Source organism: Physeter macrocephalus, chromosome 6 (genome assembly GCF_002837175.3).
Source record: "Physeter macrocephalus isolate SW-GA chromosome 6, ASM283717v5, whole genome shotgun sequence".
In the NCBI taxonomy this organism is placed as follows: Eukaryota; Metazoa; Chordata; class Mammalia; order Artiodactyla; family Physeteridae; genus Physeter; species Physeter macrocephalus.
In genome coordinates, this window is record NC_041219.1 from 88,571,356 (window position 1) to 88,584,786 (window position 13,431).

A 13,431-nucleotide genomic window follows, 5' to 3' on the forward strand; every position below is an offset into this window, starting at 1 on the left:
CATCTTTACTGTCATTATTCTGAATTCTTTTTCAGGTAGACTGCCTATTTCCTCTTTATTTGTTAGGTCTGGTGGGTTTTTACCTTGCTCCTTCATCTGCTATGTGTTTTTCTGTCTTTTCATTTTGCTTACCTTACTGTGTTTGGGGTCTCCTTTTCGCAGGCTGCAGGTTCGTAGTTCCCGTTGTTTATGGTGTCTGTCCCCAGTGGCTAAGGTTGGTTCAGTGGGTTGAGTAGGTTTCCTGGTTGAGGGGACTAGTGCCTATGTTCTGGTGTATGAGGCTGGATCTTGTCTTTCTGGTGGGCAGGTCCACGTCTGGTGGTGTGTTTTGGGGTGTCTGTAGCCTTACTATGATTTTAGGCAGCCTCTCTGTTAATGGATGGGGCTGTGTTCCTGTCTTGCTAGTTGTTTGGCATAGGGTGTCCAGCACTGTAGCTTGCTGGGTCTTGGTGTTGAGATGGAGATCTCTGGGAGATTTTCGCCATTTGATATTACGTGGAGCTGGGAGGTCTCTTGTGGACCAGTGTCCTGAAGTTGGTTCTCTCACCTCAGAGGTACAGCCCTGATGCCTGGCTGGAGCACCAAGAGCCTTTAATCCAGACGGCTAAGTTTGTAAGGCCAGAAATTACTGCAGTAAATATCTCAACTCCATAGAAAATTTCCTAGTGTGGTCAAAAGACACAAGTAATTTGATAGCTCAGCAGTCCATCCAGTACAGTGACAATCATTCTCCAGTAGCTCCTCTCACGTTTCTTACTTTTTAACAAATTCATTGCATTAATCCTTACTCACTTAACCAACAATGCAAGTATACTAGCAAGAAGGCATCTGGTAATACGTGTAAGCAATACTGGCAGAAACCATTATGAATATAAAGTTAATTCATTTACAAAAGATAAACAGTGAAACATCCATAATATGTTCTAACCTGTGATCTCACCTATAATGCATCAGAGATAACTGACCCTTCCTAATTTCCTCAAGGAATGCAAAAACACAGAAGTCACGATTGTTGTGGAGTTTGTTACTTGGCTTGGATATTCACAGATTAACATCTGAAACTTAATTATGTCATTGGACTTTTGTTTTTCCCTTTCCTTCACTCACTTACAAATTCTCTTAACTCACTCCCAAGATAAGGTCAGTTCTGAACCTTCTAGAGTTCTAAAAAAAATACTAAATTCAGAAGACATTTAACAACCCATTTCCTTTCTGCACACAAGTGTCCATGTTGTTAGGAAGACACAAAATTACCTTCTTAGGGTTCAGTGAAGATTATGATACACTCACAAGTCATACTTAAAAGTAAAAGCCATACTTTAGGTGCCCTTTGCCAAAATAAAGAAGTATTAATATCTTTAAAAGGCTAGTTTAGGAAATTTTGTAATCATGAGCCTACTAAAATGAATTCTGTTGTGTATGTAGCTGGTGTTTCATTCTGCAAGTCCAAATGAAAAGTAATGTTTGATGATTAGATGTAATTTTATTTAGAAAGTGAATAAAACCTTTAAATATTTAAAAAGAATTTAATGTCACCTCTAATTTAAAAAGAAATTAATGATGTCAATTTGTTTCTTCTTAGAAGTAACATAAGTCCCCTCCCTTGTCCACACAAAACCCCAGAATATTGTTTTGAAAGTTTTATGGGGCATTTTTCAAAGAAAAAAATCAGAGTAAACTTGATTGCTATTTTTGTTGTCTAAATATTGAAATATTTATTTACAGAAAGACTTAGGTTTCTCTTCATTTTCATTAGTAAAGAGACATGTGAATATCCTTCAAACTATAAATGCAAGAATTATAAGCTGGGTTGGAACCAAATCATTTTCATTTTCTAAGAGTAAGAGTTATATAAATTGTGCTGTTGTACATTAAAAATCCAGAATGTGCATGCTAGAAAACAATAAACATCACCTCCCTAAAACAAACAAACAAACAATCCCCAAAAAACCAACCAACCAAACAAAAAAAACAATTACCCTGTCTCCAGGTTTTAACACAGGTTCATTTTTGGTCCCCAGTTTATTAAGCAGTGTGTAGGCCAACTTTAAACTTCTGCTCCACAACTTTCCTGGAAAAAGAAAACAGTCATATAGAAAAACACAGGCCTACTTCAGCAAGACGGCATTCAGTTCATCAGCACACCAAATGAGATAACGGCCACTAGCAAATGATACATTAGACAAGCATCACCCTCAACACACAGAGATACATTAGACAAGCATCACCCTCAACACACAGAGAGGGCCTCCACCACAAAAACTGCTTTACAGTCACTCTAGTTTACGAAAGCCAGTGCTGACTTCAAGCAAAAATGAAACATCACCGAAAGCTCACTCTGATTTAGGTAATATTTCAAATTCTTCTCTTTAGTAATCTGAATATCTTTAGAAATAATTTGATGTGAGCTGATCAGATTTAAAGGGAAGGAAACAAATTTTTATCACAGGACTGAAAATCAGAAGACAGCCTCTTTCTAAGCTTTTTCTGAAGAAACACTTACACATATGATACTGGATACCTGAAGTAAGTGCAAAGCAAAAGTATGCCTCAAATGATTGAGCATTCCATACCACTGTATTTCAGTGAAAACAGACAATAAAATGGAAATTAACTATGTGAAACGTGGATATAGTCAAAGATGTTAAATAAACATGTAAAGATTTGGCTAGCTGACTGCTTTCTTAAAAGGGTACATGGATGAGATTAATGTACAGCTTCTGAAATGAATGCTGAAAACAATTTTAGGGGGAAAAGCCTATTGTTCCCCTCTTCCTGCTCCTTTCCCCAACCACCCTTAGAAACTCTTATTTTAGATTATGAAGAAAGTGAAATCATTTTATTTGTAAAGATATGTTAGTTTTACACACAACTCATTCAGAGGGGCACTGAAGATGGAAACTCATGTCAATCTGTACAATTCTTTAAAGAAAAACTATTTCTCTAAAATATTCTATATGGAGATCTATGGACAATGTATACCACTTGTGAAGGGAAAAAGGAATCTGTCTGAATAAACTAGTACAAAATCTCACAGCCCAAGCTGAATCCATTCTTCTTGTTATTTAAAAAAAGAAATAATAAAAATAAAGTTATTTTTAAAATTTATAAAACAAAACTAAATGGAAAAGTACTGACTCTTTGTTCATTATAGAATTTTGTGCCTACTACACGCAAGAGGCAGGATGAAGTAAATGACAAAGATCTAAAAAGTAACCAATTTCAATTTTTAGATAAAACCACCTGATTTTTACCATACGCCATTAATCCTGCCCAAATGTCTTCCTAAAATCCTCTCCCAATGTTTAAACATCAGTGGATCTAAAAAGTCTCTTTCTTCTTTTAAATATCAGCTGGCTTGCACCCAGCTGATATCCCTTTAGCAAAAGAAAATATTTGGCAACAGCTGTACTTAGAACTTAGGATCCTATTAAAATAATTTAAAAGATCTATTGAAACACAATGACCAGTAACTGCTAAATAGCAAGATAAAAACATTACCCATGATAATCTGAAGAACTATTAGGAGAAAAGGAAGGAACTGGACCCCTGAAACTCACCATAAGTAAGAGTGTAAATTGGTTTCCCTGTTACGTCCAGTGCAGTCAGACAGGGGCATTTTGCCTGAGTTGTGCCCCAGCGCTGCAGGGCAGACTCAAGAGCAGGAGGCCAGTTACAGATGACTCCTAATGGCTCTCCCTTCACAGGGGTCATCTGCCGTCCCTCAGGCTTGGGTTGGTTGGGGTCTGGCTGAGGTACTGTACCAAAACAACCCCAACAGGTTATGAAAATAAGATCTGAAGTAAGTACAAATACCAACTAACACAACTTAGGTCTCTAATCTCAAATATATTTCCCCTTTCCCTTTATCTTTATCTGGCTTAAACTCACTCTGAGAAAATAAAGGACATCGTTAGAAATAGTAATCCACAAACTGGGCCTTAATTCATTTTCCCACATAATCGTAAAATCATATTTAATATATTTTATGCAACAAATCCTGACCCTGACAAAGCAAATCCCTGAACGTTCAAAAAAACACAAAGCATACATTTCTGTTTAGCAATTTTACAATTTTTAGTAAGCTTGTTTTTAGACCTTTAGTTTGTGTCCAATGTTAGAAAGCCAGGTTCCACCTCACCAGGTTATGTTTAATGATAAAGCATTGAACTATGAATCAGAAAACCCAAGCTTACATTCACTTTTTACTAGTGTGACCTGAGACAAAATGAGTTACCCCAGCCTCAATTTTCCTCATCTATAAAACGGGGATAAAACAGGGTCATATTGGACTCAGTCAGACAATGGGCATGAATGACAATGTTCCTTCCATGTCTCTATACCTCTGTGCACATCTCATATGGCCAATCCCTTTGCCTCCTGGTGAACTTGCACTCATCCTTCTCAGGATGCAGCTCTAATGGTACCTTCCCTGGGAAGCCGCTTGGGGCCATTCTTTCCTTAGTGCTTCCACACTGTGTGCTAGTGCACCCTTATTAAAGCATTGAGGATGCTCAAGAGCTTCTATTACTCTGTAATTTTTTCTCCCCCTTTGACTGAGAGCTCTTTTTTAAAAAAAATATTTATTTATTTATTTGGCTGCTCTGGGTCTTAGTTGCGGCACACAGGATCTTCGTTGTGGCACGTGGGATCTTTAGGTGCGGTGTGCGAACCCTTAGTTGCGACATGTGGGATCTAGTTCCCTAACCAGGGATCGAACCCAGGCCCCCTGCATTGGAAGTGTGGAGTCTTAACCACTGGACCACCAGGGAAGTCCCTTGACTGAGAGCTTTTTGAGAGAAGACATGGTTCATATTCCTCTTATTGCCTATAGTGCCTAATACATAATGGTTGCTCAATCAATGTTAATTAAATTGAACTGAACTTGGGGGACAAACAAGAAAAGCACTAGGATAATTAACATGGGCAATTCCAGAAACTGGAGGTGACTAATATTTCATATTCTTTCATATAGACAAAACTTAAGTCCTCTTAATTTTTCTACAATAAACAAGTATTATTCAAACATTAAAAAGCAAAAAAAAAAAATCCTGTATTTTCATAGCAGGAAAGATAATTTACATATGGAACAAAAGGCCAAGTATTCACTGAGTGCCAATTATGTGCACAAGATGTGATAAACATTGAGAAGATAAATGCTGCACATATCATTCTTTGAACAAACATTTATTGCTTCTAATAATGCCGGGTACAAGGAATACAGGGTCCATGCCCTCTAGGAGTATCCAGAGTACAGTGGGGACACACTCATACACAGAGCTAAGTAAACATGACCAGTGCATGACAGAGACAGGTACAGAGAGGGCAGAAGAGGGCCATGCCACCCAGCTTAGGGGATGGGGTCTCCCACCTGGAGGAGGTAATGCCTGAGCTGAGTCTTAAAGGGAGCGGAAGGGTAGGGATTAGTCAGGTGAGTAGGAGATGAGAGAAGCATTATAGAAGAGAGAACAGATGGAACGAGCAGCAAGTATTAGAAGGGCAAATGAAATATGAAATAAATTTTATTTTACAGCTCAATTTAATGACAGGTTGGGGAAACTTACTTAAAATGTCATTCATTTTTCTACTGATACAAAACTAACAGTTTTACTTCCCAACTCACTGTCCTAGGTAAATAACATTTGCATATTCTCAGACCCTAAACCACCAGATTAAGTATAAAAATAAACATGGGTGATTCTAAATAAATAGTTTTCTTTTTATGGACAGACTGTATATACGGTAGGCATAGTTCTGGTCAAAAAAGTCTGTACATTATTGCCATCCATTAGGCCTCAATGCAGACCCTGGGGCACACTCTTCCAGACTTCCAAAGACATATAGGTATTTTTCTTTTCCAAAGGTAATTGTCATTCAAATAAAAAAATGTTGCCTATTTAAAATTTGTGGAAAGTTGTTAGCTCTATTCTAATTGAGCTCAAGTATGAATATTGCTCAAGTATGACTCTATTAAACCTTGACCTTCACTTGCCTCGTCAATACACAGTACTAAAATGACTGAAGAGGATATTACTGGCACAGACACCTTGAAAATATCAGTCCAAGAAGAAAGATGACCATAGTTCAATGAGTTTAGTGACTTCTAAAGAAACAGAAATTCATCTTAACCTCATACGTCAGGTTGCTTGTTGCTTCCCGATGTACAAAGTGGGCCAAGACTGGATCTGGTCTACCAACATGCCTAGTTCCATTAAGGTCTGATGTGCTCAAAGCCTACTCTTAGCCTCAGGACATAAAAATGGACTGCAAAGCCACCAAGGCTTAGTTCTTTGGACGAAAGCTTTTGTTAGATAGACTATCAAATGGCCACCCTCATTCCATCTATGCCTCCATATAGTCCCCTCCCAATCCTTCTATTAAATTCTAGACATCGTATTATTTTATCCCTAAATATTTTTTAAATTATTGAATGAATAAATCACTCTTATCACTTCCTCTAGGGAGCCTTCCCTAACCACACAGATGAAACGGAATTCTTCCCTTCTCCAAACTGCCTGTACCAGTTGATACATACATATTGACTAAACTCAGCTTTCACCTACAGTATATGTTTTGTCTAAATTGTAAACAACAACATGAAGGAAGAAGGAAGTGACTGTATTTTCGTGAACCTATTTCACCATCTACCATGTTAAAGCAGATACATATATGTGTTGATTGGATGATCTAACAAAACGACTGGGTTATATCAGAAAAGAATGGGCAGGACTCCCCTGGTGGTGCAGTAGTTAAGAATCCGCTTGCCAATGAAGGGGACACGGGTTCAATCCCTGGTCCGGGAAGATCCCACATGCCTTGGAGCAACTAAGCCCGTGCGCCACAACTACTGAGCCTGTGCTCTAGAGCCCGTGAGCCACAACTACTGAGCCCGCATGCTGCAACTACTGAAGCCTGTGCGCCTAGAGCCCGCACTCCACAACAGAGATGCCACCACAATGAGAAGCCTGTGCACTGCAATGAAGAGTAGTCCCCGCTCGCCACAGCTAGAGAAAGCCCGCGTGCAGCAACCAAGACCCAACACAGCCAAAAAAAAAAAAAAAAAGAATGGGCAAAGTTTTGAGATCGAATTTGACACTCCTGTCCTAGGATAATGCCAAATATAAACAATTTTAAAAATTATGTGTTTGTTCCTAATTTCAAAGAGCATATTTCTGTGTTCCATAGTTATCTCTTTGTTTTTCTCTCCCCTCCCTCTCTTTACTTTTCATCTGAGATTTAAAATATAAAGAGCAGAAAGCTATGAACTCTTTCAACCAAAAACGATGCCTTGTTCATCCTTAAATCCTATAATACCTAACATGTAGTAACTGCTTACGAAATTTCTAAGGAATATACGTGTCTGTTAATGTTACCACTACCTTCCACAATTTCTTCAGAGTCATCCACAAAAAATTCTTTTAAGGGAGGCCTTTTGGGTCGTTTCAGAGTGTTGAGAAGCTGCTGGATTTTTGTGGATACTCTGCTACTGACAGGAACACCTATAAGGGAAAAAATGGTGTTAAGATTAATTGATTTTAGGGATATTTCAGTTCCTCAATTCTCTTAGGAGCTTTTATTTCTAATGATGTTTGGCCTTTGTCCACAGTCTCATTCTATTTCAACTGGGCCAAATAGGTACAAATATGTACATTATCATTTTTATGACAACAGAGAAAAAATATGCTATTGTTAATAATGTTTAAATATTTCATCTAACATCCCTTTTCTCTCATAGCATTCTTTTCTTTTTCCATACTTTTTGTTCAGAGTATCTTTTTGAAAGTATAGACTAAGTGCGAACAAGTGTCAGTGCTGCTACAGTGCAGACGTTGAAAAGAGGGAGCTCAAGATGATTTGTGTGAGTAGGTCAATCGCAGTATAGTTCTGCCACTGCTGGACATCAGGCACTGCTGTTTATAATTTGAATTTTTTCTGTTTAACTAATATGCCCTATTTAGCTATCAAACAGAGATGCCTACCATCAGCTGTATCCATAAGGCTGGACCTGTTAGATCCTTTGTGCATGCCTTTAACTATCCCCGATGGGGGTAGATCAATATTTGCTGGGCGTATTGAGGAAGATGATGATGAAGAAGAGGTAGTTGTAGTGACGTCAGGGGGAGCAGAGAAATTCTCTAAGAGGGAAGAAACCAAAATTTAGAATTATATTACGTTAGCAGTAAAAATAAGAATCTTTAAATCTTTTTTTTTTGGTTTGTTTTTTAAGAAGAAAGAAAACTACATAAATGGGACACTAGCTCCAATAAAACCACCTTTAAAATCACATTTTACTAGCAAGATATAATGAGAGAAGAAGAGGTTAAGCCAGGGCATATCAGCTTTCTAAAATTATTACTCTTGAGAACTTGAGCAGCCTTAGTAAGATCAAATCGCATATCAAATATTTCTCAAAAACGCTGTTTTCTACACAGAAATCCAATGTTATAAAAATAACCATAATAAAATAAAAATTGCAAGTGACTTCAAAATGAAATCAAAGTATCATCATTATGGCTACTAACAGTCTAGTCTTCTGAGCATTTCTTCATGTTTACGTTGGTTTATCTATGTTTCTTCTTTCACTGAAGACAGAAATTGTGTCTTGCGAGTCAGATCGCTCAAGTTCCCAAATGAAGAAAACCAGATAAAATCCACTTTTAATTTTTATAAAATAACCAATAGGTTACTTGGATCTACTTGACAGAAAAGGTTCTTCCCTTGCTCTAAGCATGATTAAACAGTGTTGTTATATTCTGCTTCATGTAGGGATTCTTACTATAAAGAAATAATGATATAGTTGGAAGAGAGCCATTCAACAGGGATGTGTTACAAAAAACTTAGAAGAAGAAAACGAAAATTAGAGGAAGCAAAATACACAATTCGCAAGAATAATGAAAGGCCACTCATAACTATGAAAAAGGGAAAAAGCATAATATAAACAATTTCTAAAATCAATTTGGGAGTGAGCTTTCCATGCCCCAAAAGTCTATAATTACTAGTTTAATATTTTTTAAAGCTTTAAATACTCTGCACAAGTATATTGCAGTATATTCTTTCTGTAGGATAATGTGATAACAAAGCTTTAAAAATAGACATTTTTATTTGACCCAGCAATTCCACTTATAGGAATACATCCTAAGAGGAAATAATCAAACAAATGCACAAAGTTGTGTGTTCGAGGATGTTCATTCCAGTTTCATAATAGCAAAAAACTGGACACTACTTAAATGTCCAAACGAGGGAAACGGCTAAAATAAGCTAGGGCATAGTCATACAGTTGCATATTTTGAAACCATAAAAAAACCAGTATAATTCTGTATTAATGATATAAAAGATGTCTGTGATACACTCCTAATAAAAGCAGGTTATGAACATTATATTTAGTACAATTTCACTTCTGTAAAAACAAAACCAAAACCTTACATATTTATATGCAAATAAGGTCTAGAAGGATATACATGAAAGTGATAACACTGAAGTGTTATGCATACGAAGTGGGTTTGTAGATTATTTTTCCTTTTATCTGTACTTTCAAATTTTTCTTTTAGAAACATGAATTACTTCTGTTAGAGCAGATATCCAAAAGGCAATAATGTTGGATAAAATGGTTCCTGTGAGTACCTGAACCAATAACTTTTCACAGAGTGGAAGCAATATGAGATATGAAGTCAGATGAAATCATCTTGTTAACAAAAATTCAGGTAAAGCTAACTGGGTATCAGGAAAATATTTTTAACAAGTGAAACTGCTGTCTTTTAGACAATGTGGGAATAAAACCTGACCCCACCATGGCTCTGTTGCTTACCCTCCCAATAGAAGAGGTGGTGAGCATGCTCATCCGTAGCTGCTTCGGGAGGTTCAGTCAATTAAGGGCACAGCTAAGAGTGCAGGACAAGCCATCAGTTGTTGGCACTTGACCTTTTAATGTAGGCAAGCATACCCTCAAGGCAGCTATTTTCTTTAAAAATTATAGGCTTAAATTGAAAGGTTTCCAAGTTCTTCTTTTCAGAAATCAATTAATAGAATAAAGATATATATAAGATGAAACAGGAAGGTCACTGATATAAAAATTAAGACACCAAAATGCAAGTGGATTGTTAAAAAACAAGGAAAAGTATCACAGACACATGATGTTCATATACATCACTTAGTGCCATGTGTACCAACTAATTAAGCAAAAGCAGAGATCTGAACTGTATCTTTATCTGCAGATGTCACAGACTCTTAGAACACACACACACACACACACACACACACACACACACCCCACACACAAAGCAGAGCCAAGCGAAAGCTATACTCCATAGAGGAGCACTGGCAGCAGGTAGCAGCTCACAGAGTACCAACATTCTCAGCCCGCACACTCCACTGTAGCAATAGCACAGCAGCAAGGACAATAAATCCAGTCTTTATGCTAAAGACAAAAGGGTCTTATTGATATTGTCTTAGTTCAGAATTTGCTCAGGTTTAATTTTTTTTGTTTGAGAGAATGTAGACAACAATCCTGGGAAAATCTAATACGTTACATCTTTTAACACCTTTTACTTGATGGAATATTCTCCAATAGGGATAAACCACACTAAGACTGGTGTTATATCTTGCAGCGTGAGTATTGCTTATAGAAATAGCTATGGCTTCAGGTGGGCAATACTATGTACCAATAATGCAGACGCTCTCTATCATTCCAAGTGTAATGCTCGTGTTTCCTTCTTTGCCTCATTAACTGTCATGTTCTTTCTGATTCTATTTTTTTTAGGCCACCCTGAAAAACCTAATACAAATCATAACCTATTTCCTGGATACTGGGAGCCAAATGGAACATAATTTGGGCTTCTCGGGTAGATCCAGCTCCTACCTATTCGAGTATTGGCAAATACATCAGCTAGAGACCCACTGGTTCCTTTGACCTCTCCATGGGACAGCGTAGAAGATGCGGATGAAGAAGTGGACGATCCCTGAATTGAACGGTTGATCCAGGACTCAGCGTTCTGTAAGCTCTGTTGCAAGGCAGCAGAGAGCGCAGCTTGGCGTCTCAGAGAGCCCTCATCCTCAGAGGCCGAAGACGTGTCTGTGTGGAATTAGAAAAAAAGAAGTTCTCGATCCTGCCTAGAACAGAGGGCTTTCAGATCTTTCTCATCGATCACACATTCAATTTTGACAGCAGCAAAAAACATTCATATTCTTAAGGTAGATTAATATGTAAAGTTTCTTGAGAATCTCAAGGAAAGGTTTATGAACCAAAGTCTGCAAAAATAAAGCAGCCAAAATCTAGAGGTAATTTTAAGCTCTTTTAAAAAACCCATTTTAGAACATTTAAACTTCACTGTTTTTCTCTTTTGAGCTTAATCAGTATCTGAATTCTTCTGGCTTATCTCCTTATGTTCAAATAATGCTGAAGTGCTTCTGTATCTTCCTCAGTCTCTTTATTGGAGAACCTTGTGATAGGCTGCTATACTGATTTTCGTAAGTACTTACTAATTAGCGTCTACTTAAAAGAAAATGATCTTGATGGGAAATATAAACACTTATTTTTGGTAACAACAACTAAAGTGCCAAATAGTGAACTAGGTGTTGAGGAACTGACTTATTCTTATTTGGAATAAGAAACAGTGCTCAGCCTGGAGGCCTTCATGGTTTTAGTGGAAAAGCTAGCTGGTCACAGGGCACAGGTGAGCTCTCCAAACGTGACTGGAGAGGTCACAGATCTGTATTTCTCTCCTTGATTCCCAGTCAGAGAACTGTGAGAAATTCACTGATGTCTGTATTTAGACTGGCTCTGACTTCAGGAAAATAAGGTCTAAATTAGAAAAGCATGTTGAAAAAAAGAAAAAAAAAAAGAAAAATTCAACCAAATATAGGATAGCCAAGAGAAGCAGAAGTCAGGAATCTATTCCAGGGCTCTGAGATTAAGAGTCACACAAGTTAGAGTGGCATTTAGTCTGATGTCAGATAAACCCTTCTAAATGATTTTGAGGGTTATAATTTATGGCCTGTGGATTGAATTTCATTCAATTTTTTAAAAATTAAATATTTTGTGGTTAGTCCTGCTGAGCTCTTTCCTCTAACTCAGGTGAACCTGTGGGTCCATGTTCTATTACTTTGGTTCAGAAAGCCAAACAGATAACTAACAGGGCTAGAACACTGCTAAAACCTGACAATGGAAATTCGAACAACAAAAGACCATTTAATCTAGAAGTCAAATTGTGCAGATCCGGAGTAAGAAAGTTAGAATAATGACTACATCCTTGCTTCCTGCTCTGAACTACTTCTGACTCATTCTCTCATACTGACGGAGATCTGAGGCCCAAGACTTACTTACTTACTTACTTATTTATTTATTACAATGTACTACTTAGCTATGTAATATGTGCTGGGAACAGTCAGGTTCTAGGGATTCTGAGATGTATGAATTCTTCTGAGACAGTAAATGCCCTAAGAAGGCTTACCATCTAATACAGGAGATACACAACTCCTCAGACTATTTCATACGAATATAACAGATGCTAGGAAATGAGGTGAGCAAAGGGTTTCACAGGAGGGGCACCAATCTCAGTCAGGGATCTGAAGTACTTCTATGTAAATGGAGCACACTTTGAGGAGGTAAGGAAGGGCAAAAGATGAGGCTGGAGAGGTAAACAGTGACCAGACTCCAAAGGGATAAAGCGATGAGGTTCTTTAAAAGGAAGAGGGCTTCCCTGGTGGCGCAGTGGTTGAGGGCCCGCCTGCCGATGCAGGGGACACGGGTTCGTGCCCCGGTCTGGGAGGATCCCGCGTGCCGCAGAGCGGCTGGGCCCGTGACCCATGGCCGCTGGGCCTGCGCGTCCGGAGCCTGTGCTCCGCAGCGGGAGAGGCCACAACAGTGAGAGGCCTACATACCGCAAAGAAAAAAAAAAACAAACAAACAAAAAAACCAAAAAAAAAAAAAAAAAAAAAAAGGAAAAGAGATTTGTAATTAAACAGAGGGTGATTAAAGGAAAATACAGAGAAAGAAAAGTAACAGAATCTGTAACCTTTTACTTAAGGAAAACATTTTTGCATAATCTCCAAGAAAATATTCTAACATTTCATCTGTACCTTGGGAGGCAGAGATTTCAGTCTTTGCAAATATGCTTAAAAAAAAAAAAAAAAGTACATGTGGGAAGAATGGGACAGGTGAATCTGACCCTAAGAATAAAGTATTTTCGGGGTGATACATCTCAGGATCCCACAAAGTCCACTGTATTTGCAGGCTGTCTTTACTGAATCAATTATTGTAATCTGTGTTAAGTCTAAAATCTGAATAACTCAATTTTACTCAAAGATAGTAAAACCAGCATTTTCATGATTAGGTTTATGGAAAATTGGCTTCATTATGTTCCTATATTGGATCAACATGTAATTAGGTATATTGTTTCAATTCAATTACCTCATTTGCCTGCCAGTCCTCCTCAG

General features: G+C 37.8%; 1 protein-coding gene across 9 annotated transcripts in view; it reads right to left on the minus strand.

The window, feature by feature from the left end:
• The window catches only part of DIP2B (disco interacting protein 2 homolog B), a 273,451-nt gene that overhangs the window by 80,530 nt on the left and 179,490 nt on the right, over nucleotides 1-13,431 (minus strand). For 6 of the 9 annotated variants that reach the window (XR_003680362.2, XR_003680363.2, XM_055085636.1 and 3 more), the window contains exons 5-9: nucleotides 10,856-11,068; nucleotides 7,980-8,135; nucleotides 7,377-7,499; nucleotides 3,561-3,758; nucleotides 1,980-2,071 (exon numbers count right to left, since the gene is read on the minus strand). Coding sequence is in view for 7 of the 9 variants with exons in the window: in XM_055085636.1 (XP_054941611.1) it covers nucleotides 1,980-2,071; nucleotides 3,561-3,758; nucleotides 7,377-7,499; nucleotides 7,980-8,135; nucleotides 10,856-11,068 (782 nt within the window). In the remaining 2 variants the exon portion in view is untranslated. The remainder of the gene's footprint in view (nucleotides 1-1,979; nucleotides 2,072-3,560; nucleotides 3,759-7,376; nucleotides 7,500-7,979; nucleotides 8,136-10,855; nucleotides 11,069-13,431) is intronic. The other 3 variants (XM_024122868.3, XM_028491348.2, XM_028491350.2) reach the window with 2 other exon arrangements.